At 38.2% G+C, this 26810-nt stretch overlaps 1 protein-coding gene across 1 annotated transcript in view; it reads left to right on the plus strand.

Annotated features, from left to right (window-relative positions):
- ccdc80 (coiled-coil domain containing 80) overlaps window positions 1-26810 on the plus strand; it is a 59668-nt gene that overhangs the window by 20924 nt on the left and 11934 nt on the right. The window contains exons 2-5 of the mRNA XM_039745161.1: window positions 5114-5270; window positions 13379-13515; window positions 15381-15532; window positions 23271-23374. Of these exons, the coding sequence (XP_039601095.1) occupies window positions 5114-5270; window positions 13379-13515; window positions 15381-15532; window positions 23271-23374 (550 nt within the window). The remainder of the gene's footprint in view (window positions 1-5113; window positions 5271-13378; window positions 13516-15380; window positions 15533-23270; window positions 23375-26810) is intronic.

Here is a 26810-nt window from a genome sequence, read left to right on the forward strand (position 1 = left end):
GGATGGATGGATGTGCTAGTATGTTTACTATGAAAAATTCTGATAAGTAATTAGGGCTTGAGCCATTTAAAGCCCTTTATGTTAGATTGGAATTTTAAAACCAGCTATACATCAGTGTCAAAACTTATTCCAGGAGCAATGTTATCATACTTGCTAGTTCTGATAGTTATCCTTGCAGCAATATTTTGAATTAACTGAAAACTATAAATAGAAAGATCAAAGCAGTCAGAAAGTAATGTTATGTAATAGTAAATTCAACTATAGTAAAATACATAAATTCAATTTTCCATTAGAAAATGTTATTTTTCTAGTGTTTTTTTAAATAAAAAGTACATTTAGGAAGGTATATAATGTGTGATAAAAGATAAACTTGACGTCAAAGATAACATTTTCTTCCTACAACATTCTCTCCAAACGATACAATTTATATTTTTCTGACTAGTGGCTATCGCTCATACTGTTACAAATTGGGACACCCTAAATAAAATTTTTCAGCTATCTTGTTTTGGGGTCTTGGAGGCTTCATGTGTCTAGGAGTACTGATACATTGATATTTTGTGTTAATAATTTAAATACAAGTTAATATAATTTTAATATTGTGTCTTTTTTAGTTTGTTGCACTGACATTTTGTAATCTCTGTATTTTGCTACTGTGTTACTAAAATGTGCTGTACTATTGCTAGGGGCTGCTGTCCAGAAGGCACAGTTCACCATGCCACAAACACTAGGCACAGCATCCAAGATTATGAATTCTTCCTGTAAGCAACTTCAGACTAATGCTCTTGGTATTTTATGTATTGTGGTTAATAACTCACAGTTTACCGTGTTAAAAAATATTGTTGCATTCAGGGCAGGCATCGAGGTGATCGCCTTCATACTGGTGTTTATTTTCTTGATTTATACATACCGACATAGATGCAGGGAAGTGATAGGAAAGGGAGGTTGCAGGTTTTATGGCAGTCCCTGTGCAATACTAGAGAAAAATCGTAACAATTCCATTATATGTTTCTGTAAGAAGATCGAATTAATTTCATACTACCTAAGTGCAAAATAACATCTTTGAGTGGCACTAAAACAAAAATAAGACCCTGGTATCTCTATATTTAACTTGCCAGTCTGTTGAATAGCTTGCAGTGCTGACGGCCCTAATATAATGAAAAAATTCTATGAAGTATTAAGATTATCTCTACCCATTATTCCAATGCTATTTTATGCAAAGAATGCAACATAACCACCACCATGTAATTCACAGGGTGTCAGGTTTTAGGCGCAATAACTGCTACAGAGAACTTTTTGCATCCCAGAAGCAAAGGTGTAAGCAGTATTTTCCAACCATTTTTCTGTGGTGCCACACTTTTTGTAACCCAAAAAACCCAAAGGCATACCACAATTCTACCAACCACAAAAGCATTAAATGTATAGACTTGCTAAACTGTCCAAAGGGGCTTGACTACCGGAGAGTTTAGAGATTAGCACTCACAGACACAGCACTTAGTGAGCACTCGTATGCCCACTGCCCCTTGACTCTGCGAGAGTCACTGGCAAATACACACCCTGGCAGCTGGACCCCCGACACATCTCCTGGCTGCTACAGTGCACACTTATTGCTGTGTCTGTAAAACGGCGATCATGAAGTTGCTTTTATGTTGGCTTCTCCAGGTAGTCTTGTCCTTCTCAGACAGGTCTCAGCCACCTGAGGAGTGTGCTTCTCTCAGGTCAGGATCCGGGGCACTATACACTGTTATTTCAACAGCACACCAGTTGAAAAACATTTGTGTAAAGTATAATTATCAAGTCATTGTTTGATGAACGACTGAGGATGGTATATGTGCAGTTTTAACACAATTTTAATGTATACCCGTTTAGGAGATGCTTATACATATGCTCGTACTTTCAGTTAAGTCAGTCTTTAGCAGTGTATTCTACAGTCATTTTGATCATTTAGTTTAACTTTGACACATCTTTGTTTTATATACTATGCCAATTTGAGAATTAACACAAGCTGTTGTTATTGTTGCTTATAATACATTAGGCTCATTTTCTTTTTGCCTTCTTTTCAACTTACTATTTAGGAAGGTATTCAAATTCAGGTTGTACTTGCTCAAGCAGTATTTTGTTAAACATTCAGGTTTAAGGCCATTGTTTAAGTTTAAGCATATGCCATTAATTTTTTTTCAGTTCCTTTGTGTTGATTCAACATTTTTTTTGTGATTCAGTTTGTATTTACTTCATGATTTAATAACTTATTTTATGATTACATGTTTTAAATGTTAGATGTGATTAATCACAATGAATTGCATACAATAAATTGATTATTTTTTTAATTAATCCCCAGTAAAAGTAATCCTACTTTTAACATCTCAATCTTGGTTACAAAATGTCTTCTAGTTAATGATTCTGGGAATACCTCATTTTTCAGTTTCACTTATGGTCAAGCTGTTCGGTTTTTGATATAACTTCTATGATTGTAAGACATTGACTCTCATCACTGTACCTCTAACCCACATACATCTTCTGGTCTGGTTAACACAATTCTTGCAGTTGGTTACATTCCCTTTGCCAGGAAAGATCAACTAGAACTAAAACAGCAGGTAGATTTTGTCAATGTTGAGGGCCAGACAATCTTTTTTGACCGGCATAACCCAGGCATTCTTTAAACTTGTTGACACAATTAATTATTCTAAATACATACCAAAAGAAATGTCATTTGGTATGAAGCAGAAGTATTGCTGAGTATCATCAGCAGGCGAGTGAAACTGAATATTGTGTTTTCCTGTCTCTCCCAGCAGTAACATGTAAAGTGAGAAATGTCTTGTTCCTAGTGCTGAGTCCTGAGGGACATCACCAGGGCTGTGGAGTTGGTACACAAAAACTTCGACTCCATCTCTGACACCTCAATTTATGGTATTACCGACTTCAACATCGACTCCAACTCCACAATTTCTGTTACAACCAATTCCAACTCTGACTCCTTAATTTCTGGTACTACTAACTCTGGCTCCGACTTCTCTATGTATAATCAGAATAATGTATTTACTATATTGATTGAAAACACACAGCGTACAAATTACATTTTACCACTGCCAGTGTGACTCATCATGCTACTTTATAGCACAGTAACCTATTAAAGAATTTATAATTAGTAGTAGTCGGTACATTTTTACCAACTCTGACTCCAGTAACCAAATAATTGCTTCCAATGATGACTTCTCAGCTTTGGATACCACAACTTACTTTTAGAATTTTACGACACAATCCTGTCATCACATATCTGTACATACTGAAATTAATTTGATAAAGTATGAACTGAACCATGCAAGAACAATGCCTAACAGACTTTTCACATCTGTGAAACACAATAATGTGTCAAAAACTGTGTTTAAATCTAATAATTATACAGTGTCCTCCATTAGAGGAGTATTTGATGCCATTGAAAACGCAAGTTAAATCTGCCTCTGTACTGGCACAAAAAACATACTGAAAATATTGAAGGGAGTTGTATAATAATGAACGTGAAATGTAAGCTGTGAGGCTACTGCAGTACTTTATCTGGAACTTGTTGTAGAGAAACACAGTTAAGGAGTACATGAGGTAGGATAATTTGTGTTTTCCATTAAAAAACTATAGTCATGTATTTTAGTACATTCTTGTTTATTGTGGCAATGGAGAGTATCAATGTGTTGCATACTGATTGGACATGCAAGTACGAATTTCACTGTACTCTGTACATATGACAATGTTATAAATACTAATATTTCTGCTACAAAGAAAACAGTTTTTTTTATATTTGAATCTGAATATTTTTTGTCCATAAGACAAAACACATGTTTTACGTGGTAAGGATCCATAGAAATCTACCAATAAACACAGGAATAGTGACTAGGCACTCAACTAACTTAGTAGAGACTGCGTCTAAGTAAAAGGTAGTAGGTTTAATATTAAGAGTTAAAGTCAGAATTTCTTGACCCTTTATTAGGATAAAATTGCTAAAGTTGGGTGCATAAAGAAGGATAGGAAAAGACAATACAGTATTAAGTTTCAGAGATTTAAGTTGTGGAATTTGATGTTATTTTTATCATTAAAGAAGTTCATAAATTATTTCCTGCTAATGTTCGCAGGAATTTTTACACAACATTTTTGTTAAATGAGCCAGCTAGCTAAATAGTACATAAGGGTAGTTTCCATTTTCATTTATTATGGTATTGTGTTTAATGAGGGTGAGAAAAAGACATTTTAAAACATTCAGTTAACATAGTTTTGAAGACCTGTAATTTTATTGCTCTTATCTACGTACTTGCTTTCAGCATTCTAATTTTAGATGATGTGTGCTGTCATTAAAACAAGGTGAGTTTCTTTATACTCACAGCACTACTGCTTTGAGAATACAGCTGTACATGAAGCATCTTTCAGAGAAACATTATACTCATTTGTTAAATGATCTAAATTTCTCTCCATGTTTTGTTTATTCAGGATATTCAAAATGTGCAATCTGTTCACTGCACTCCATCAAATTCAGTTATTAGCTGTGGTGTCAAGAAATGCCAAATATTTATTTTCCTGCACGTACCTTAACAAGGCCTCCTACTTCACTTTTGAAGCTTTTTGCTGCAACCCACTTCCTCCCTACCCTAATAACTCCAAATTAAATAAAACAACTTTGAAGATAAATGAATGCATGTACTTTTTTGGGTGTTTTATTTATTCTGTTGTAAACACTGTCCCTAGAAACTTGTTTAAAGTAAAGATTGTCTGGCTAGTTTATCATTTTATGGTCTACACTAATACATTACGCCAAGGAAGACATGATTGATATAAAAATAAGAAAGTACCAGAAAATAAAGAGTGTAAAGTAACACTTAGGCAGCTATGAATTGCGCCCTGTCCAACTTATGGTCACAGATCCTTATAATTACATTTTATTTGTGAGTTTTGTGGATGAGCTGTGGACAGCCAGGGAGCTTAAGCATAATACTTTCTTTGTGTTGTTGAAAATGCATTTTTCTAAAATTTGTATTTATGTTCAATAACAAATCTTCTCTCTGTCTAGTTGAATATCTGATATTTACCTGTAGTTAGGTACTTATTCTTACATGTTGACTATTTCTTTTACCAGCTGATCACAGCTCCCCATGAAGAGAACAGTATGTACATACAGCAGCGAGATGAATACCTGGAGCACGTGTGTGAAATGGCCATTCGTAAAATTTCAATAATAACCATGTTTGGCACACTGACCAATAGCACCATGAAGATTGACCACTACCAGCTTGGTGAGTTGTGATGTGGGGGATGGGAAGGCCAAGTACAACATTTTACAACAGTTGATTTTTATATTGCTGGTGTACATGGCTCAAAGCATTGATTATCAAAATCAAAAATAATATGCTGCACACAATCAGACCACAGGACTTTGCTACTTTAGCTGTAGTGTGAAATTATAATATTATCATTTTTATATAGGGGACCCCAAGGGGGTGTTATGTGTCAGCCTGTTCACTCCTGTTCCGCTCTCATCTAGTCACAAGGTGCCCTGTCAATTGAAGCAACCCACCCCGAGGAGGTGGTAATTAATTCTTTGAGCAGGGTGGGTCAATAAATGCATGAGAGACAGGGGTCCTGACGAGGCTACTTGGAGATGAGACTAGCCCTACCAGGATGGTGTGTTGCTGGCAGCAGGGCTCACAACAAAGCTGGATGCAGAAGAATTACCTTGTGTAACATATCAATGGCAGCACCATCAGGTCCAGTTAGAAGACATAGTGCAGAAGGGTTGGATAAGCTTTTTAGCCGAGGGAAAAGCTATATCCAAGAGGTTGGAAAACAGGAATTACAACAATATGAAATAACTGGACTAAAAAAAGGAAATAAATCAGCAACTGCTGAAAAGATTTTTTATCTCTGCTGAACAATAAAGAAAATTTGTTTCACTTAACCTCAAATTTGCTTTGTATTTGTTACTTTTAGTAATAACATGGTGACATTTTCAGCATGATGCTTAATTGTTTCAAACTAACCACACTCAATCGAATCCCACAAATTCTTTATCTGCCATTATTAAGGTCACTTACACATGAATTACATCCATCCATCCATTATCCAACCCGCTATATCCTAACTACAGGGTCCGGGGGTCTGCTGGACCCAATCCCAGCCAACACAGGGCACAAGGCAGGAAACAAACCCCGGGCAGGGCGCCAGCCCACCGCAGGGCATGCACACACACACACCAAGCACACACTAGGGGCAATTACATTTCTGAGATAATGATCAAAGATTGCACTAAGCTGCTTTTTGAAACCCTTACTTTATTGTTTAATCCTCACATTTTATAGTTTATCAGGACCTACGGTGCAAATTTGGGTAATTTTATCCACCTTAGTAAAATGACAAATGTCTGTGTATCTGTGTGTTCGTTTGGTTGCTGGGGTTAGAAAAACAAATGTAAAAATAGGCAAAACATGTAAAAGAAGGGTGAAAAAAATCAACAAGATAATAAAATACCAAATAAGAGTCTAAAAATAAGAAAATTAGTCTTAACAGCTTATTCTGTCCAGCAGCAGCACAGTAGTGACTTTCTTGCACCTGCTCGAGCCACTTGAATGAGGTTTAAGGACTGAAATTCTAATAACTGATAAATTCACACACTGGGCAATGGAAGAGTGAAAATAGCAATGACTCCACCCGCCATGTTGGGAAACCAAACTCTAACATGACTAGACCAGAGTCGTAATACCAGGCCAGTGCAGCAGCAACCACCACCACATTTTCCCAGCAAAACACTTCGACTATACACAGCGAGTAGAAGCAGCAAAAGTGGGTGGTTCTGTCCAAATAGGAAAAGGCTATCACGAAGGAAAGGGATTGAGTATTCATTATTATACAAGACCAAATGGACAACCCATGTATCAAATAAAGAACATGAGGTCTACATTGATTACTTAGATTTCAACTCCTCTTAGATGGGTAGCACAACTAGTTAGTCTTTAAGCCTTTTAGATCATCAGTATCATATTTTCTTCAGCATAGGGGCTTTGCAGGTAGCCTTCTTACCTCATATAACTCAATTTCCAGATTTAAATTATGTGTAAAGTTTAGTTTTGGGTGTTTTTCTTGCGGTTTGATTGTTTTTGAAAACTATTAGTAACATTTACGAAGAAATAGCCAATAACTGTAATTTGGAATAGCTGGCTGAAGCATTACAATTCAAACTAACATCTACTTGCCTTAAGAGAAGATTAAGTAGGACTTTTTTTGCACTTTACATCAACTATCCTGCTGTTCACCTTATCATAGGCATATAAAACAAAAAGAAATACACTGAGATGAGAAATTAAAATATTGTATGCCATGTACTTGAAAATTAGTGTAGTCAAAAACTAATTTACAATTTTAAATCCAGTCTTTAATCGCCCTTTATTGAAAGGTGCCCCCCCTAAACCTCCCACTCCCCTGCCACCTTATAGCAACTTTTTACACTCAGATACATAGTTGAAAAAGCCAAACTAAATGATTTTCATCTTTTTGGTTTTCGCTCGCAAACCCCCCGGCCTGTGCTACGCGTTAGCCTCTTTGTGGTTCTGCCGCTCGTATATGGGGATGCGGATGTACAATTTATTTTCATGGGAATTGTTACATATACAACAACGCAACGTATAACTGCCTGTGATTGAGTTTTGTTTCTTTCTCTCTAATAAATAAAATGACTTTTTTTGAATTGCTCTGATACTTGTTACATCCTTCTTTCTACAGTAATTTGTGCGTTGTTAGACCGGACGTTGTTAACGGTTGTAGATATTCTTTGAGATATTGTAAGTTGTTGTTTTCATCTTCCGCACGATCACCACCAACTGTTTCAGCATAATCGATTGATACGCATGCACCAATTTGCCATGTAACCGTTCAAAATTTTTGGATGCATTTAACCAATTTGCCAATTTGATGTGTAACTGATTGACATTTTTGGCATTAACTCGTTTGACTTCCTCGTTTCTCGGTGCTAGGATTGCGTGTGTACTCAGTTTTTTTATGTTGATAACCCTTCGTGATGAAATTCTTCAAAAAGATTTGGACATAATATGTTTTCTTTACTTGGGAACTTAAAATGAGGAAAACAGTAAAATGTATAAGAGCTGAGAACGCAGGAAGTGTGTCTAACAAAAGCATTCACACGAATGAGAGTTGAGGTCTTGTTTGAAAATGTTTGAGAGGACAGCATGACTTGAAGAAATGTCAAGGCAAAAGTCTCATCTCGCGGGACTTGAAAAAATCTCTCTTCCAAAAAGTCTTGTCTTCAAAATGTCTTGTTGCGTCAAACGATTTTTTTATATAATAGAGAGAAATATTTGAAATACTATTTGAATCTAGCATGAATGAGGACAGAATTAAAAAGTGATAGAAATAAATCTTAAAAAATATAGATTATTCCTAATGTAATAATCAATGCCTGAGAACACTGGTTTTCCACCCATACCATGAGGACATGCATGTTACATTAATTAGGAAAATGTATCTGATGTGGTAAGATTGAGCATGGTTATGTGTGTGAGTGTGCCATTGTGAACCAGCTTGGATTCTGCATTAAGCCCAAAGCTGGCCATGACCTGGCAATGGAATAAGTAGGTTCAGAAAATGGATGAGCTGATGGAATAACAAGATATTTATCATTTCAGGACACCTTAATTAAAATGATAGTGCTTTTACATGTCTAGTGTGTAGTTTTCAACATATACTTATCATCTGGCTTGTGATACAAAAGGCACTGGCACTGTCATTTCTACTTTCACATCAGACATACACAGACCTAATTCAAAACATATGGTAAATTCACTTCAGTAGATGTCACACTTTGTAAAATCTCTAAGCTTTAATGCAGTCTCAGATCTTTGTTTCAGTTACTTCCCATTTGGGAGGTGCTGTTACTATCCAGCCATTCAGCTGTTCTGAATCCTTTGCTACCCTCTCAAATGTTAAAAAGTGCACCAATCATTATTCACTAGATTTAATATACATGACAGTCTTCTTAAGTTAATTGTCCCTAAGGGTTCCACAACAGAAGTCAGTTTAGTGGGTATAATACCAGGATGATGATGCCACTCAGGGTTTGTCCTAGAATTTGTGGCATGGAGCCAAAAAAGTACTGCCTATGGCTCACTTTTCCTGCATGGAGGATAACTGTAAAATCTTTTTAAAGTGCAAGTGGAACATTTCATCTTATTTACCTATAAATACAGACAAAAGCAGCAGACAGTAACTTAAGGAAAGTAAAATTGTACTTTCTTTGAAATGAGTTGCAGTAATGTAATGTAAAACATTTGTGGGGGCTGAAAGAGAATATGCCTTTCATGCAGGCTATGATTTTTTTTATTATTTTGGGTAAATGTATTTACAGTCCATGCAGACTACAAGTTTTGAGTTGTAGCAACTAACCTCCAGTCAAAAGAAACATTCAAATGGTGCGATATAAGAAATTAATAATGCTGATGCATGGATGAGATGAGAGACCACATAGCAGGAAGACCCGCTTCTAAACACTAAGGTTATATCAGTCTTTATTGCACAATTCCTATTGCCTGTCAAACATGCCCTGCTGCTAGATAGCAACTGCCTCCCACATATTTCTGACTCCTTGATTTCCAATAAATGGAAATGTGTGGTGAATGCTCAGAAATGAATCTTTGAGCCAGCAAAAGAAATTAAACCAAGTGCAATGAGCCCAGACCTTGGTTTTTCATTGTTAACTTACTTAGTATTTTAAATTCTCACTCTTACATGATAGTTGCTGACTTTAGGCACTACACTTACAATTCCACGTACCCAACTGTTCTTAGGCACCTAAAATATTTATGTTTAGAAAGGGACCAAAAATTGATATTGCTTGTAAAAAATAAGTCCTGGAAAGTAATTTCTGCCCAAAAAAGAATGAAATCATTGTGCCAGTTTTCACTGTTCTTAGTCATTGAAAAAGTTAAGCTAACAACATTCTTTCAGTTAAGCAGTGAATCACATACTTGAACACATTGGTGGACATTAAGGGGGAAGGGCATTCAATATGGATGCCAAAAAGCACTTCTTCACACAAAGGACCGTGGGAATCTGAAACAAACTGGCAAGTCATATCGTTGAAGCGGAAACCATTTTTTAAAAATTAGATATTCTGACAAATTTCGTATTTGCTCACCAAACTATTTTGATGGACTGAAAAGTCTTGTTTGTCACCTTATATTTGTATATTTTTAGGTATTTTGTTAAAAGAAGTTGCACTTGTATATTAAAGCTTTCATATATGTATTTTTGGGTCAATCAAATTATATTTTTTTATATTATAACAACAGAAAAGCCAGTGCCCCCATCCAAGAAATTCCCATTTAGTGAAAAGAGTTGTAAGTTTGGTATAAATCAGTATGTCTTAGGTTGGTGTAAGAGTAGTCATCAGTGTATATACAGTATACTGTTTTGTAAAGCATTGTAAAGTGTTCATCTTTGGGATTTTGGAACTTTTTGAAGATTCGCCAGTAGTGACATTCAATTCACAGATGAATATTTGTGTTTTTGTGTCAAGATTGTGTATAAAGAAGAAGAAGAATGGCAGGTTGGTTCTTTATCTACAGACATAACCCCAACCATATGTTCCCATTAAAGACATTAGTTAAGTCTCGATCCTGAAAATGCGTAAATGGCGTTTTACTATACAGTATACATATTCTTTTTATTAATTTCCTGTGCCACTCGGTGATGGTTGCATATTGTTGTTCATGTATCATACAGCCTGCTAAATGATGGTGACTAGCTTGAGACAGATTTTAGTTATTAGTGTTTCTTATTCGCCCTTTCTTTGCAGATGTTTCAAGAAGTGAAATTCAGAAAATTCTACTGTGGCAATTATCGTTTCTGTCTTGCTTGTGCTCTTAAGACACACTGTCAAGAGACAGTCAGCCATACATATCAACCTCAAACGTGTTTAGAAGATTACTATCTCCCATGCTGTCCATTTTAGTTGGCAGGTTCTACTGCCATACCCACTGTTTTTGCTACAATTACTGTCTTAAAGTACACTTACTGAAGAGTAGTTGAATGATATAGGTTGTACTATATTTTAATATATTTACCAAGGCTTGTTTTTAAAACAGCCCTTTTTTTAACATATTAATGCACCAGTTAAAAGTCTGTAATAGGAATGTTGTTGTTTAATCATTCAGAAACTCAAGATTACATTGCAGTTAGAGGCCAAGTTGGTTGACATCAGTTTTAAAATTTGTAGTTTTTCAATAAAGACATCTTATGTTATGTTTGAATTATTTTTAGAAAACTATGCCAGTTATTCTCTTTTTTGTTTTCCTCAAAGGAACCACTAGGAGACAGAAGAGTAGCTGCTAATCAGTCCACCAGACTAAACAAGCATCTCAATTCTAATTTATTGTTTGATGTCCCCTCTAAGCACATTGGATGTATTGTGTAGACTAAATCTTTGAGAGTATAATGACTTTTTATTGCTGTGACAGAAAATGTTGCCATTGTTTCAATCACAAAATATGGAGAGGGAAGGAATCTTATTTATCTCGAGAGATGTTATCAGCAGCAGATATTTCCAAGCGACATTCATCTGCTGATGTTATGATTATAGTGTTGCTCAGAGAAACGTTATTAGAATAGGAATCACTCAGTGCAAGCATCAGTCCTTTCTCAGGACCTAAGAAGCTGTATTACTGCTAATTTAAAGCTGTTCCCAAAACAGGAAACCCAAATGAGATATTTCGGCTCGTACTTCAAACAAAGCCTTCTGAGTGAACAGCACACATGGCCAACCTGCTGTTGTAAAACAGATGGTGACTCCATTAGAATAATAATTGTTGGCACTTCATAGATTTGCTGTACTAATTTATAACCTTACCTCTAGAGCCTGTCCTGTCTTTTGCACATCTGTCATGTTGGCTGGAATTGCTTGCTCTTCAATTAATAAGCAGATGTTGTACAGAGACAATAAATTTAGAAACACTTTCAGTCACCATCTAAAACATAGACATATGCAATGCTTAGATTATGCTTATTTATTGTACTTGGATCAATTTTATTTTTACATTTTTGGACTATAGTTACCTTATGAGGAGCAAAGTAATAGCTGCATGTCTTTCTCATTATTTACCGGTATATGTGCACCCAGAGACTGTGGTCCAGTTAGCATGAAAGTGCTCAAGCAGAATAGATGACACATGATTAAAACATCAAAAAAGTTCCATAAACAGAGTAAAATAATTGTTTATTGTGCTAACACAGGTTTTATTGTGACCCTTAGTATCAGGTCATATAAACAGCAATATTAGAATATTAGAAAGAGTTTGATGAGAACAGGCCATTCAGCCCAACAAAACTTGCCAGTCCTCTCCACCTACTGTAATTACTCCAGAATATCATCAAGCTGAGTTTTTAATATGCCTAAAGTTCTATTCACCGCCACACTACTTGGTAGCTTAGTCCTTGTGTCTATGGTTGTCTGTGTGAAGAAAAACATCCTAATGTTTGTGAAAATGTTATCCTTAACAAATTTCCAGCTATGTCCCAGTATTCTTGTTGAACTCATTTTAAATTAATAGACCAGTTCCACTGTACTAATTAATATCATGAGTTTAAACACTTCAGCCATGTTACCTCTTAATCTGTTTTCTTAAATCTCCCTTACTCTTTTTTTCATAATTCATACCCATAACCCAGCACTTATACACAGTTCTGGTATCAGTTTAGTTGCTCTTATCTGGACTTTTTTTAGCACTGTTATGTCTTTTTTGTAGCCTAGAGACCAAACCTGCACACAATACTGTAGATGAGAGCTCACTAGCACACTTTAGAGCTTGAGCATAACCTGCCCACCGCAGGTATCTCTACTACAGTATATGGAAATTAATTTCATCTGTTGTTTTTGCCTTGGCCTAGTAGAAATGTATCATTCTGTGTAACTCTTTACCTTACCATGTCTAAAATGTCCTGCCATCTTTAAAGTGACATAGGCAGGAGGAGGTATCCATATACAGTGATGGCCTGACATATAACAACACATAACACATAAACAACTTTTTTCTATTTGATATGTCACCCAAGCTCTGTATTTAAAGTGAGCTGACTTGTTGCCATACTTTTTCGCTGTTGGTTGTATGTATGAGGAGTCTTCTGCGGTTGATGTATTCTTTTAATGTAGTTTGGATATATTATATTATACTTGAAAATCAGCATATACATACTGTAATTCTGATAAGACCATAACTTTACAAATAAAAACATATGATGTCAAGTTTGTCTTTGCAATAGGCTTATTTTTTATTAACAACTGGTTTGAGTCAAGTTTCCCTTTTAACTTTTCACTAAATGGTCTGCTTCTCATTTGCTGTAGAAAATGAGAAGGCTATGAAAGGCTTAAAAGAAGAAGACCTCTTGGATCAAGATCTCATCACTGAACTGAGGAAAGAGTATGGCATGACGTATAATGACTTCTTTATGGTGACAACTGATTTTGACATGAAGGTCAAGGTGAGCCTTTCACTCACAGAGGAACACTGCATTTCAAATGAATAAGACAGTAAAGCTGACAGGTTCTTCTTTTTTATTTTCCTTTAAAATGAACTTAAGCTATAGTAAGTACAATACATGTAATAAACTTAAGCTTAATAGTCCTGGGTACCAGATTACCATTGTGAATTTTGACATTGTGGTTTTTTTCCTAATATATTTTGGGTAGTTAAAAATTCATAAAAATATTTTCTATTCAGATAATGTCAGTTTGGCAGCTTATTGATTACTCTAGTGTATTACAGTATTGGAATTTGGGATATCTTCTGGCAGAAGAGAAAGCTATGATTTTTGATTACTTGCTGAGTTTTCCACAATTGCCTGAGTATTATTACACTTTTTTGAGCAAGCAACATACAATTACCCATGAGAAGCTGTTTGAGAGGGAACCACAGCTATATGGAATGGAATGGTTAATTTGATAGGACGTTATAAATACAGATTCTCCATTATCATATCCTGTTAAGATTTTGGCCACTTGTTCTATTCCCAAATGTCCACATCTTGACTCTTAGTAAGAACTTTAGAGCTGAGTAGAGTAGAAACACTGCCCAAGCAGGTTGAAATTATTGTATACTGTTGAGAGATTATGCTTGATTAAAGAAAAAAACTTAATGCAAAGTACGCAAATCGAATCCTAAACCCCTGCTTGAAATGTGAGTGTGCTAACCATTACACCACCATCACATCCTATGTGACCCTGTTTCTCTGTTAATAGATCACACTACAGAAATTTGTAGCAGTTGCACTGCTCTCTACCTGCCGCCACCTTCCCCAGGGGAGAATGGCTGCCTTATTATAAGAATTATCAGCATGCCAAATTTCAAGCTTGAAAACAAAGCTGTGTAAAAGGACAGTCAATCAAACAAATAAAAAAATTAACTGTTTACAGCACTTTCTGATCATAATTCAGTGTTTTTGGATATTTTAAGGGCTCTCCAGTTAAGGACTTTGTATAAATTCTTCGAGTATGCTTCTCTTTATCTTTCTAATGTAATATTTTACTACCAAATTGTGAGAGTCACTTAATTCTTTAGTCTACATACTAGCTGAGCTACCCATCTAAGACAGTTTGAAATCCAAATAAGCAACGTGTTAACGTTTGCAGTGCACCGTGCCATACATGTGTCTCTATTATATGCCGTTTGATATGGGATTCCTAAAAGCAGTGTTACTGTTTGTGATGCGTCGTCAATTGGAACGACCAATGCAATGCATTTTATTGCTTAAAAAGTTTCTAATTGTACCTTCTTTTGGAATGACAGAGACACAACAACTGGATTGACACACAGATGGACACACAGTCTCTTATTCTTTTATTAAGGTGGAAGCTGGTCTTTTGTGATGATTCTTTGATTACCACTCAACATCTTCATTTTCTGATTCAGTTTTCCTACAGTCCTGTGCATTTTTGATAAAATATTCACAGTTCAGATCTGAATGCTCCTCATGCTCACGGGTTTGAATATGAGCCGTATTATTAATACAATGCATAAACTGTCCATTCTCCAGCTGTATTCAGGATTACATTTGCCATTCTTATCTTATGATGCAGTGTCACCAGGGCTGCCAATTGTAAAATATAACAAAAAATGCTGGCAATTTGAATATTTTAGAAAGCAAGTTCCGCAAAATTCACCTTGCAGATATCCTGCAGACCTAAGAAATTTGTACTTATTTCAAACTCTGTTGCAACAGTAGCTATTAGCTTTAAGTTGGGTATCATTACAAAGTGAAATTTTTGAATTAAGGCATCTGATTAAGTAAATCATTATGGTAGAAGACAGCATAAAATTCATTAATACCAAGTATTTTTATCTTTTCAGCAATATTACGAAGTCCCTATTGCAATGAAAGCTGTATTTGAGTATATTGACACCTTCCACTCACGCATCAAAGAAATGGAGCGTCAGAAAAAGGAAGGCATTTCCTGTAAGAAAGAGGACAAACCCAGATCTCTCGAAAATTTCTTGTCGAGGTATATCAGTATTTACTTGTAAATTATTTTGGCTTATTATTTTGTAACACGCCACAACCACGTGACATCACATTTTATACTATGTGACCAGAAATGGGAATTGTTGCTGCAAACAATATGGTAGCACCCATGAAAACCACTCACAAATTAGTGATGACCACAACAAATGATAAAACAAAATAGCACTGTGAAGACATTACAAAAAATAATAATAAACACCACAGTTAACAAGAAAAACAGTTTAAAATAAAACTAAATGAAATAACACAGAAACATATGCATTCTTAGCACTGATGATTTCTAAAAACACATTTGGGTGTGATATTGAGGCAACTAGGAAAGAACTAATCAGGCAGACTTAACGAACAGACATGTCCTAATCTAGTCAGTAAAAATATTTTATGTTCTTGTGGTCTTATTTACATTTGTCCAGGAAATCCTAGAAAATCAGGTTGCAATGAATATGTTGCAAATGTAACAATCAAAATGTAACTACTATAATTTTTCTTATTTAGGGTTGTTGGGCTAAAGTCTACCCAAGTAGTACTGGGTGCAAGGCAGAAGGCAACTTTGTTTTCTTGTTAAAAATATACTGGGGGGGAAATGTTGTCCAAACTTTCCAAATGGAGGTGAATAATAAAAAGTTGCAAGAAGGATGTGAATATTAATAAGCATACAAATGACAATAGCTTTACTCCTGGGTATCCATGATGGAATGAACAACTCCTCCTAACCACCATAACTATCCGTACAATTATGCAACACCCAATGCAGCACATCTGACTGCAGCATTGTTTCTTCATAACTTTGAAATCAAAGTTTTATTAGATTATGGATGCATTAACATATAGTCCACAAAATGAAGGGGTGACACCTAACTAATGGGGTCTCAAGAAATGCCAAACATGCAAGTCTGATGGCTTGTAATTCTGCTGTTTGTCTCCAGTTCAACCTAAAATTACTTCTTCACAGCATTTGGTTTCCCCCTACAGTCTAACCATTTGATGTCAGGTACATTGAAAAGACTATGTAAGTGCGAGTATGTGGAATTATTTGCTGTAGAGGATTGTTAATCACAAAAAGGTTGGTTCTTGCCTTAAAACTGGTGCAATAATAATCATTTCCCTGTTAAGCTGTAAAGGAGTGAGCAGTCTCAGAAAATGGTGTACTGGAACAAACTTTAGCAGGCCGATGTGTATCACCAATGATTTGGAAAAAAAAAATTCTACAGTTCAAAGAACCAACTGCTGAGATAAATTTTTATTCTTTGTTATCCTCAAGTACAGAAAATTCATTATATTTAAAACTGAGTCTAGCCTTTTACTGTGTGTTTATTTGTTTTACAAAAGGATACCTATTTTTCCTTTCTTAACATTTTCTGAGCACATACATAACTTAAAATGAGAAAACAATGAATGAGTTTATCCTGGAGTGCTTAAGGAGGTTAATGAGCGTATATAGTAAAGCCTTGACACATATATTTCAAAAGTACACACTAGGGAAATTATTAAGGACTGGAAAATCTTTCTATATAATATACTACCGTGGCTGTTCGTTTGTCACTCCAGGATTTTAAATCACCTGTAGCTCGCAAACAGTTTGAACTATTGACCTGAAATTTGGTACACATATACTACGTGAGTTCTACTATTTGCTTTCGGGGTGATGATTTTTATTACTCTCTTTATTTTAATTTTAATGTAGATTCAACTCTCAGCAGCGCACAGCAGGGCGGCCGTGCGGCACATGCGGCGCATGCGGCGCATGCGTATGGGCGCCGTTCTCATTCCCTACCACCTTCGCTGATCATTCTTGAGGCAGATTGAAGACTTAACTGCCAGCTTAAGTGAAAAATCAATTGCAACACAAAAACTAACTTAATCAGTTTTAACGTGAAAAGATGCTGACGAAAGAAGAGAAGCAGTGGGTCGCTAGGGTTTAGAAAAGAAGAGCTGCGCAGGAAGCAGCAAGTGCATCAACCTCTGAGCAAACAAATGCTAAACAGAGACAAAGAAAGAATATGAAAACTAGGAATTCTCAAGTCAAGTGTATTCACTGCACGTTGTCGTGCAGTACGCCGTTACTGGTAGTAAATAAAAAGGGTGATGAGGCAGATCTAAGTAGGCATAGTCCAGTAAGTGTAATATGCACTACAGGTAATTTAATGGAAGGAATTATTAAGGATTGCAAGAACAGGGGTTTTAGGCTTTCAGTACTAAAATTGGACAGGAAGGCACTCTCACTTAAAAAGTGTGACAGATCTGGAGTTGTCAGTCTACTTAAATTGCACATCTTTGGGATGCGGGAGGATGACAAATGACTTGGAGAAAACCTAGTTAGATCTAGAGAGAAAGTACATAACACAAAATAGGATTCAAAATGGGGCTGAGAGGTGCCACTGGTAAGCAGTGGCTGCCTTATTGCCCCAGTTCACCAGTTCTCATTCACCACTTTTGCTGTTTGTTATTGCTTAGTTTTTGTAATGTGACTAAAGTACAAGTGGTTCCATAGTGAACAAATTGGACCTTGCAGGCATATTTGATTACAATATATTGCTTAAAACACAAATTTGCCTATTTGTGTCTCTTCATTTAACATTACAAAGCTATTACCAAACTTACAAAAAAGTGTATGGAGCAAACTGCTGTTTAGTGTTTAGTTTGGAAGCGCGATAAAGTACTGAATGCAAAAACAAACTAATAAATATGGATCCTCAAAAAATTCTTAAAAGCTAAAATTTCTGAGTCATATTATTAAATATTTCATACACTGTAGGAGGCATTAAATTGTAATCAATTTCATTATAACTACATCACCATTACATTTAACATAACTTTGTCAGACCTGTTGAGTTCACTTAAGGGTCAACAGAATTAGAGCCTATCCTGGCAGCTTCAGGTTCAAAGCAGGAAAGAGCCCTGAAAGGACACCAGTCCATCTCAAGGCACAGACAGACAAACATTGGGCCATTTTAGAACTAACTCCCAGTCAACTTTACCAGCATGACTTTAGGATATATATAAAAGGAAAAACTGTTTGTACCAGGAGGAAAACTCTTGGAGAATCTGCATACTACGCAGACGAGAATTAGGGGCAGGAATCTTTCACAGGAGAGTAGCACTAACCACTGCCATCCCAAATGGAGTATTAATAAGGACAAAATCACATACATTTTAACAATACTAGAAGATGATAGGTGATTAGATGAAATGCTACACTTTATTTTCTTGCTTTTATAAAAGTGGCTTTGGCAGGAAGTAGCAGAGAATCCATATGAGTACTTTATGCACTGTACAGCCTGCTAGCATGAAAATGTACTCTACAAGATGATGTTTGAATGAATAATTTCCAAGAAAAATGTATTGCCATTTGCATTTGAGTTACTATGGCATTTCATACATTAGGATTCCACCTGTTTCCTTATGAAAACTATATTTTCATTGACTTTATTTTAGTATGTGCAGTGTTTGTCAAAAGAAAGACTGTTTGCTTCCTTTTTCAATTCTTTTGAGGCTTTAGGAATTGTATATCATATCTTCTATTATATTATACCAGTAACAGCGTACTGCACGATAACGTGCAGTAAATACACTTGACTTGAGCATTCATAGTTTTCATCCTCTTTCTCTGTACGTTTAGCATTCATTGGCTCAGAGGTTGATGCGCTTGCTGCTTCCTGAGCAGCTCTTCTTTTCTCCACCCTAGCGGCCTGCTGCTTCTTTTCTTTCATTGTCGTCTTTTCGTGTTAAAACTGATTAAGTTAGTTTTTGTGTTGCAATTACTTAGTATGTTTTTCACTTAAGCTGGCACTTACTGTAAGTGTTCATTCTGCCTCAAGAATGATTAAAGATATGAAGAGGTAGGGGAAATGACCGCGAAGGTGGTAGGAATGAGAACGATGCACATACGCATGCGCTGCTTGCCGCCCTGCTGCACGCTGCCATGAGTTGATCCATCCATCCTCTTCCGCTTATCCGAGGTCGGGTCACGGGGGCAGCAGCTTGAGCAGAGAGGCCCAGACTTCCCTCACCCCGGCCACATCTTCTAGCTCTTCCCGGAGAATCCCAAGGCGTTCCCAGGTCAGCCGGGAGACGTGCCCGGAACACCTCACCAGGGAGGCGTCCAGGAGGCATCCTGATCAGATGCCCGAGCTGCCTCATCTGACTCCTCTCAATGCAGAGGAGCAGTGGCTCTACTCTGAGCCCCTCCCGGATGACTGAGCTTCTCACCCTATCTTAAAGGGAAAGCCCAGACACCCTGCAGAGGAAACACATTTCAGCCGCTTGTATTCTCAGTTTCGTTCTTTCGGTCACTACCCATAGCTCATGACCACAGGTGAGGGTAGGAGCGTAGATCGACTGGTAAATTGAGAGCTTTGCCTTACGGCTCAGCTCCTTTTTCACCACGACAGACCGATGCAGAGCCCGCATCACTGCGGATGCCGCACCGATCCGCCTGTCGATCTCACGCTCCATTCTTCCCTCACTCGTGAACAAGACCCCGAGATACTTGAACTCCTCCACTTGAGGCAGGATCTCTCCCCCAACCCTGAGAGGGCACTCCACCCTTTTCCGGCTGAGGACCATGGTCTCGTATTTGGAGGTGCTGATTCCCATCCCAGCCGCTTCACACTCAGCTGCGAACCGATTCAGAGAGAGCTGAAGATCACGGCCTGATGAAGCAAACAGGACATCATCTGCAAAAAGGAGTGACCCGATCCTGAGCCTACCAAACCGGACCCCCTCAACGCCCTGGCTGTGCCTAGAAATTCTGTCCATAAACGTTATGAACAGAATCGATGACAAATGGCAGCCCTGGCAGAGTCCAACTCTCACTGGAAACAAGCTCGACTTACTGCCGGCAATGCGGACCAAGCTCTGACACTGGTTGTACAGGGAGCGAACAGCTCTTATCAGGGGGTCCGGTACCCCATACTCCTGGAGCACCCCCTACAGGATTCCCCGAGGGACACGGTTGAACGCCTTTTCCAAGTCCACAAAACACATGTAGACTGGTTGGGCAAACTCCCATGCACCCTCCAGGATTCTGCTAAGGGTGTAGAGCTGGTCCACTGTTCTGCAGCCAGGACGAAAACCACACTGTTCCTCCTGAATCCGAGGTTCGACTATCCGACGGACTTTCCTCTCCAGGACCCCTAAATAGATTTTTCCAGGGAGGCTGTGGAGTGTGATCCCTCTGTAGTTGGAACACACCCTCCAGTCCCCCTTTTTAAAGAGGGGGACCACCACCCCGGTCTGCCAATCCAGAGGCACTGCCCCTGATGTCCATGCGATGTTGCAGAGATGTGTCAACCAAGACGGTCCTACAACATCCAGAGCCTTGAGGAAATCCGGGCGTATCTCATCCACCCCCGGAGCCTACCTCAGTCCTAGAGATGGGGGAGCCCACCTCCGAGTCACCAGGCTTTGCTTCCTCATTGGAAGGCATTTTAGTGGGATTGAGGAGGTCTTCGTACTCCCCCACCGACCCACAACTTTCAGAGTCGAGGTCAGCAGCGCACCATCCCCACTATATACAGTGTTGACACTGCACTGCTTCCCCATCCTGAGATGCCGGACAGTGGACCAGAATCTCCCCTGAAGCCATCCGAAAGTCGTTCTCCATGGCCTCCTCAGACTCCTCCCATGCCCGAGTTTTTGCCTCGGCAACCACTGAAGCCGCATTCCGCTTGCCCTGTCGGTACCTATTAACTGCCTCCAGAGTCCCACAGGATAAAAGGGTCTGGTAGGACTCCTTCTTCAGCTTGACGGCATCCCTCACTGCCGGTGTCCACCAGCGGGTTCAGGGATTACCGCCATGACAGGCACCGACCACCTCACGGCCACAGCTCCGGCCAGCCGCCTCAACAATAGAGGCACGGAACATGGCCCATTCGGACTCAATGTCCCCCACCTCCCTCGGGGCGTGGTCGAAGTTCTGCCGGAGGTGGGAGTTGAAGCTACTTCTGACAAAGGACTCTGCCAGACATTCCCAGCAGACCCTCACAACACGTTTGGGTCTACCAGGCCTAACCGGCATCCTCCCCCACCATCGAAGCCAACTCGCCACCAGGTGGTGATCAGTTGACAGCTCCGCCCCTCTCTTCACCCGAGTGTCCAAGACATGTGGCCGCAAGTCCGACGACACAACCACAAAGTCGATCTTTGAACTGAGGCCTAGGGTGTCCTGGTGCCAAGTACACATATGAACAGCGCTATGCTTGAACATGGTGTTCGTTATGGACAATCCGTGACGAGCACCGAAGTTCAATAACAAAACACCACTCGAGTTCAGATCGGGGGGGCCATTCCTCCCAATCACGCCCTTCCAGGTCTCACTGTCATTGCCCACGTGAGCATTGAAGTCTCCCAGCAGTACGAGGGAGTCCCCAGAAGGTATGCCTTCTAGCACCACCTCCAGGGACTCCAAAAAGGGTGAGTATTCCAAACTGCTGCTCGGCGCAAACACACAAACAACAGTCAGGACCCGTGAGTTGATTCTACAATACAATAAAATAAAAATAAAAAGAGTAGTAAAAATCATCACCACGAAAGTGGATAGTAGATGTCACATAGCATATGTGTACCAAATGTCAGGTCAATAGGTGAAACTGGTTTCAAGCTACAGGTGATTTAAAATCCTGGACAGACAAACGAACAACCATGGTAGCGTATTATATAAGAAGATTATATTATTGAGCTAATATTTATTGCTTCTGAGCTGATTTTACAACACTGGAAAAAGTTCCTTTAATATTTTATATATAACGAAAAAGTGCTTCCAAGTGTTTGCTTTCTGCATTAATGCATAGCACTTTAGAGACTGCATGTCCACATCTGCTTTTGCTTTGTAACATGCAAGCCCTACAGGCTTTTTTCCATGGGAAACCTGGGGATTATTGCACAAATGAGACTTGAGCCAAATGAGAGCAACAGACTTGAGTTTACTTTTGCTTTGTTGTACCTTTATAGTTCCGTAACGGGGCACAACAAATTCTTTTTCATATATGGCATGGTTAAAATGATGGTTAGCTCTGCTGATACAAAATCTTGGGTTTGAATTATGCAACAACGAACTTATGTGGTGTTTGCAAGTTCTCTCCATCAATGTTCATTTTTCTCTGCACCCTAAAGTAATTTTTTATATTTTCACATTATAATAGTAGATTGTGTCCCATCCAGGTCCTGCTTCCTTTCTTTGCATAGAAAACTACTAGGATAAGCTTTGGTCCATCCCTGTTTGTTAAGTTATCCTCTGTGAAATGGCAGTACTGCTTCTTCATAGCTTCTGGAGATTGCATTAGAATCACAGCACAGTCTTTGTGGGAATTTGCTTGTTCTATAAATGTATTGTGTTTGTGAATGTAAATTCCATCAATCTAACACTTTTATAAGCCATTTTTAGCAGCCGACACCATTCCAAGACACCAATCCATTTTGCAATCACACCTACCCTCTCTCAACCTAGAACAATTTTGAACACCCAAAGAAAAACACACAGGCATGGAAAGTAAGCAACAGTTTATGTTAAGTGGGTCTCTAGATCTTTAAATCAACTGTACTAACCACTGCTTATTTACTTAAGATGCTGTAATACATTTTTTCTGATTAAAGTAATTTATACACAAACAAGAGTATGCAACATTACATTTTTTGCAATTTGCATTTGTCAATTCCATGTCTTTGGTAAGCCAATCAGATTCCTTCCCTCTTTAGTTTTCTTTGTACTGTACTTGCAGATTCCGTTGGCGACGGAGATTACTTGTTATTTCTGCTCCCTCGGATGAAGAATGGGCCTATCAGCAGCAGCTATATGCACTAAGCAGCCAGGCCTGTAACTTGGGTGAGTGTCCTAGTTCTGCTTTTTCATTAAAGTAAGATCAGCTGAAATGTCAAATAGCTCATAAGCAGTACCAGCTGATACTGTGTATTTTGGGGTGTGGTGAGTTATGCAAGTGGTTGCGGTGCCTGCAAAATACAAGTACTGTTATCTTGTGTTGAACCTTCATAGGATTGAAGAGTTGGCTGACACTAGAAAGAACATAAGCATTCCTCTTTGTGCTCTTATTACTGTTCATTCTGGCCATGTTAGTCAGTGGTTCTCCATGATATTTTAAAACCCATTAATACAATTCAAATGGGTTGAGTATGCATGTATGTTTGTACATTTTCAACCATGATGACTGTCTAGCTTGAACTGGACTATGATTTATTCATATTGTGAGGCCTGGGGTGTGTACATCTGCCCTAACCCGACACAGACAGGCAGGACACAAGTTTCACCACACAGCACATGATTTATTTACAGTCGGGGAAGTGTTTCTTCTTCGCTCCCCCAAAGCACAGCGCAGTCCATACAGCACCATAGTCCCTTCTCTTTGCCAGTCCTTCCCCCTCATCTCCTCCTCATGAGCTTCATCCACATCCTTCTAACTCAGGCCATGAAGTGGTGAGGGCTGGCTCCTTTTATAGGTCCTGGGAGTATTCCATGTGGCTCATCAAGATTACCTGGAATCACTCCCAGGTGTGGTAGAAGTCCGTTATAGCGCTCTCAGCTCCTGCTGGCACCCCCGACGGGACCCAGCAGGGCTGTACCAAATTCCAGCTCCCAGCGTGCCCTGTGTGAATGCTACAGCCGCCCAGGAGGGCTGCCCTCTAGTGTCCCAGGGGAGGTATTGCCTCATTGATGCTCTCTCCCCCCATTCCTTTCATTCTTTTTGCCCAGTGGGGCTTACCCATTGGGGGCTGGGTGGTCTCGTGGCCTCGGAACCTCTGCAGATTTTTTTTTCTGTCCTCTTGGCCATCTGACCTTACTTTATTCTTTGTTACTTAGTATTGCCTAATCTTATTTTTATATTTTTTCTTCATTTTGTAAAGCAGTTTCAGCTACATTATTTGTATGAAAACGTTCTATATAAATAAATGTTTTTGTTGTTGTTAGTGCCCCAGCCAGATAATGGCCATGTCCTCCCGTCACAATATATATAAAATGAAATTAGCACACAATAAATGACAACAGTTATAGAAGTGCTAAAACTGGATTAAATTCTTTTAAAAACAGTTTAAAATGGTAGAACATTTTCTGTTACAGCAATGTTGATGGTATTTTGTAATAAAATTGCAAATTCAGAATGAAACCTGTTCTTTTTAAAAATGAAATGGTAAGATAAAAACATCATACTATAATAACCTGTCAGAAGTATAAAGAATGTAACCTGTTTTTCTTTTAGTTTTTTAAATTCTCTGTTGTGTTTCCTACTTTTTTTAATCTAATTTTATCTACATGATTGTATACTATTACATTCTTGAAATAAATTTAAAAAAGAATGTAACCTTTGACAGCTGGCTACAGTATTTGGTAAAAGTGCCAAGATTTCTTTTAATTCAGTTTGTCAGATTAACTAAGGTTAGAGGTACGACACTATCTCCACTCCTCAAAGATTTTTGCATTCTAGCCAGTAACCTAATCTATTTACCTAACTTGGTATAACATTTGTGATTTACTAAAGCATTTTGAAATGTGTGGGGGTAAAAAGAGCCCATATGTAGGAGAAGCTTTTAAATATTTTTCTAAAAAATTAATGTATATATACAGTATAAATGCCAAATACCATTGACTCACTCACAAAATCTCCTGAACCATGAGGACTTGGGACTTGAAGTTTGGAATGTAGGTTACCCTTGGCCCATACGTGCTTGCTAAGAAATGGTTTTAAAAATTTTGTGTTCCAAGTGCAAAATTTCTTATAGTTTGTTAGACCCATTTGTATGTCTGTCTGCTTTTCATGAGAGAAATACTTAACGGATTTAGATTGGGTTTTTTTCAATAATTTGCTTGAACATTCTGGTTGATTTTGCGACTTCTCTCATTGCGCTGAGAATCATAGTTCGCTTGCAAGAGCGATATATTTGCGCTAATCCGAGACAGAGGCTGTTGGGAAGCGTGACGTCAGGAGTAGAGAGCTAGGCGATGTCCTGTTTCACTACTTCGAGGGTGAAGCCAAGGGGGATGGCTAGTTTATAATAGTGCTGTAGCCCTGTTCTTTGTAACTCAAAAACTGAAGTCTTCTTGCAGGCTAATATGAAACATATTTGTGTCTGTCTTACTAGAATTGATTTTTATTTTAGATAATATGTTTTGATTTGTTTCCTCCGGGTACTCCGGTTTCCTCCCACACTCCAAAGACTTGCAAGTTAGGTGCATTGGCGATTCTAAATTGTCCCTAATGTGTGCTTGGTGTGTGTGTGTTTGTGTGCCCTGCGGTGGGCTGGCACCCTGCCTGGGGTTTGTTTCCTGCCTTGCGCCCTGTGTTGGCTGGGATTGGCTCCAGCAGCCCCCCGTGACCCTGTAGTTAGGATATTGCGGTTTGGATAATGGATGAATGGATAATATGCTTTGATTTGTTTTTAAGAAAAGGTACCCAAGATTAATTTTCAAAATTATTTAATACTCTATTTTTATTAGAGTACTGAAGCCACAAGCAACAGGCATAAGACAATTTTTGAGTCCAAACCATGCCATTGGATAGCTTTATTGTGACAAATCTGACATGTTTCTATTTAACACTATTGCTCTATTGAAAATGGCAAAGATGTACAGTAGCTGTCTTTATCTTTCCTGAATTATTTTGTGCTAATAACATTCAGAGTTAGGTTCTTGCCAGATCGGCAACCTTCTTTATATCTGTGTACAGTCTTGGTGCCATTGTGTTATCAGCCCAAATGCTACAGCATCATGGTCTATAATCCAGTGTGCATTAAAACAGCTCAGGTGTCATAAATCACATTTTGTAACAATTCCTATCTGTAACAACTCTGTCAGAATCAAGTGTAGAGTTGCAGCAATATCAATTCTAAAATAAACAGGCTTCACACAGAAATAAAAAAATCCTATTTCCTTGCTAGTAACTGCCAGCTCTATACAGGATTTATTTAACTCACCCAGAATGAACGTTTCAGTAAACAGTCTTACATTTTAACCTTTTGGGTTCCTTTTTCTGATGTCTTTATGTAATTACAGAGTCAGCTTCAGACACATCTCCACATGGGTCCCAAACAAGCAGTTATCCTGTCTATATAGTGAGCATCAGTCTGGTGAGCTTGTGAAAAGCAAAGAAGAGTAGCAAAATGTTTAACAAAATGTTGAAGTGGAGCAAACAAAATCCAGGATGGACAAATAACAAAGGTTTCAACTGAAATAGTTGTAGAACCAATGCACTTTATGGACTGAAGCAGCTTTAGGTTAATTAAAAGTCCCAAACTCTTTTTCCATGTGCCCA

This window comes from Polypterus senegalus, chromosome 2, assembly GCF_016835505.1.
Source record: "Polypterus senegalus isolate Bchr_013 chromosome 2, ASM1683550v1, whole genome shotgun sequence".
NCBI classification, from domain to species: domain Eukaryota; kingdom Metazoa; phylum Chordata; class Cladistia; order Polypteriformes; family Polypteridae; genus Polypterus; species Polypterus senegalus.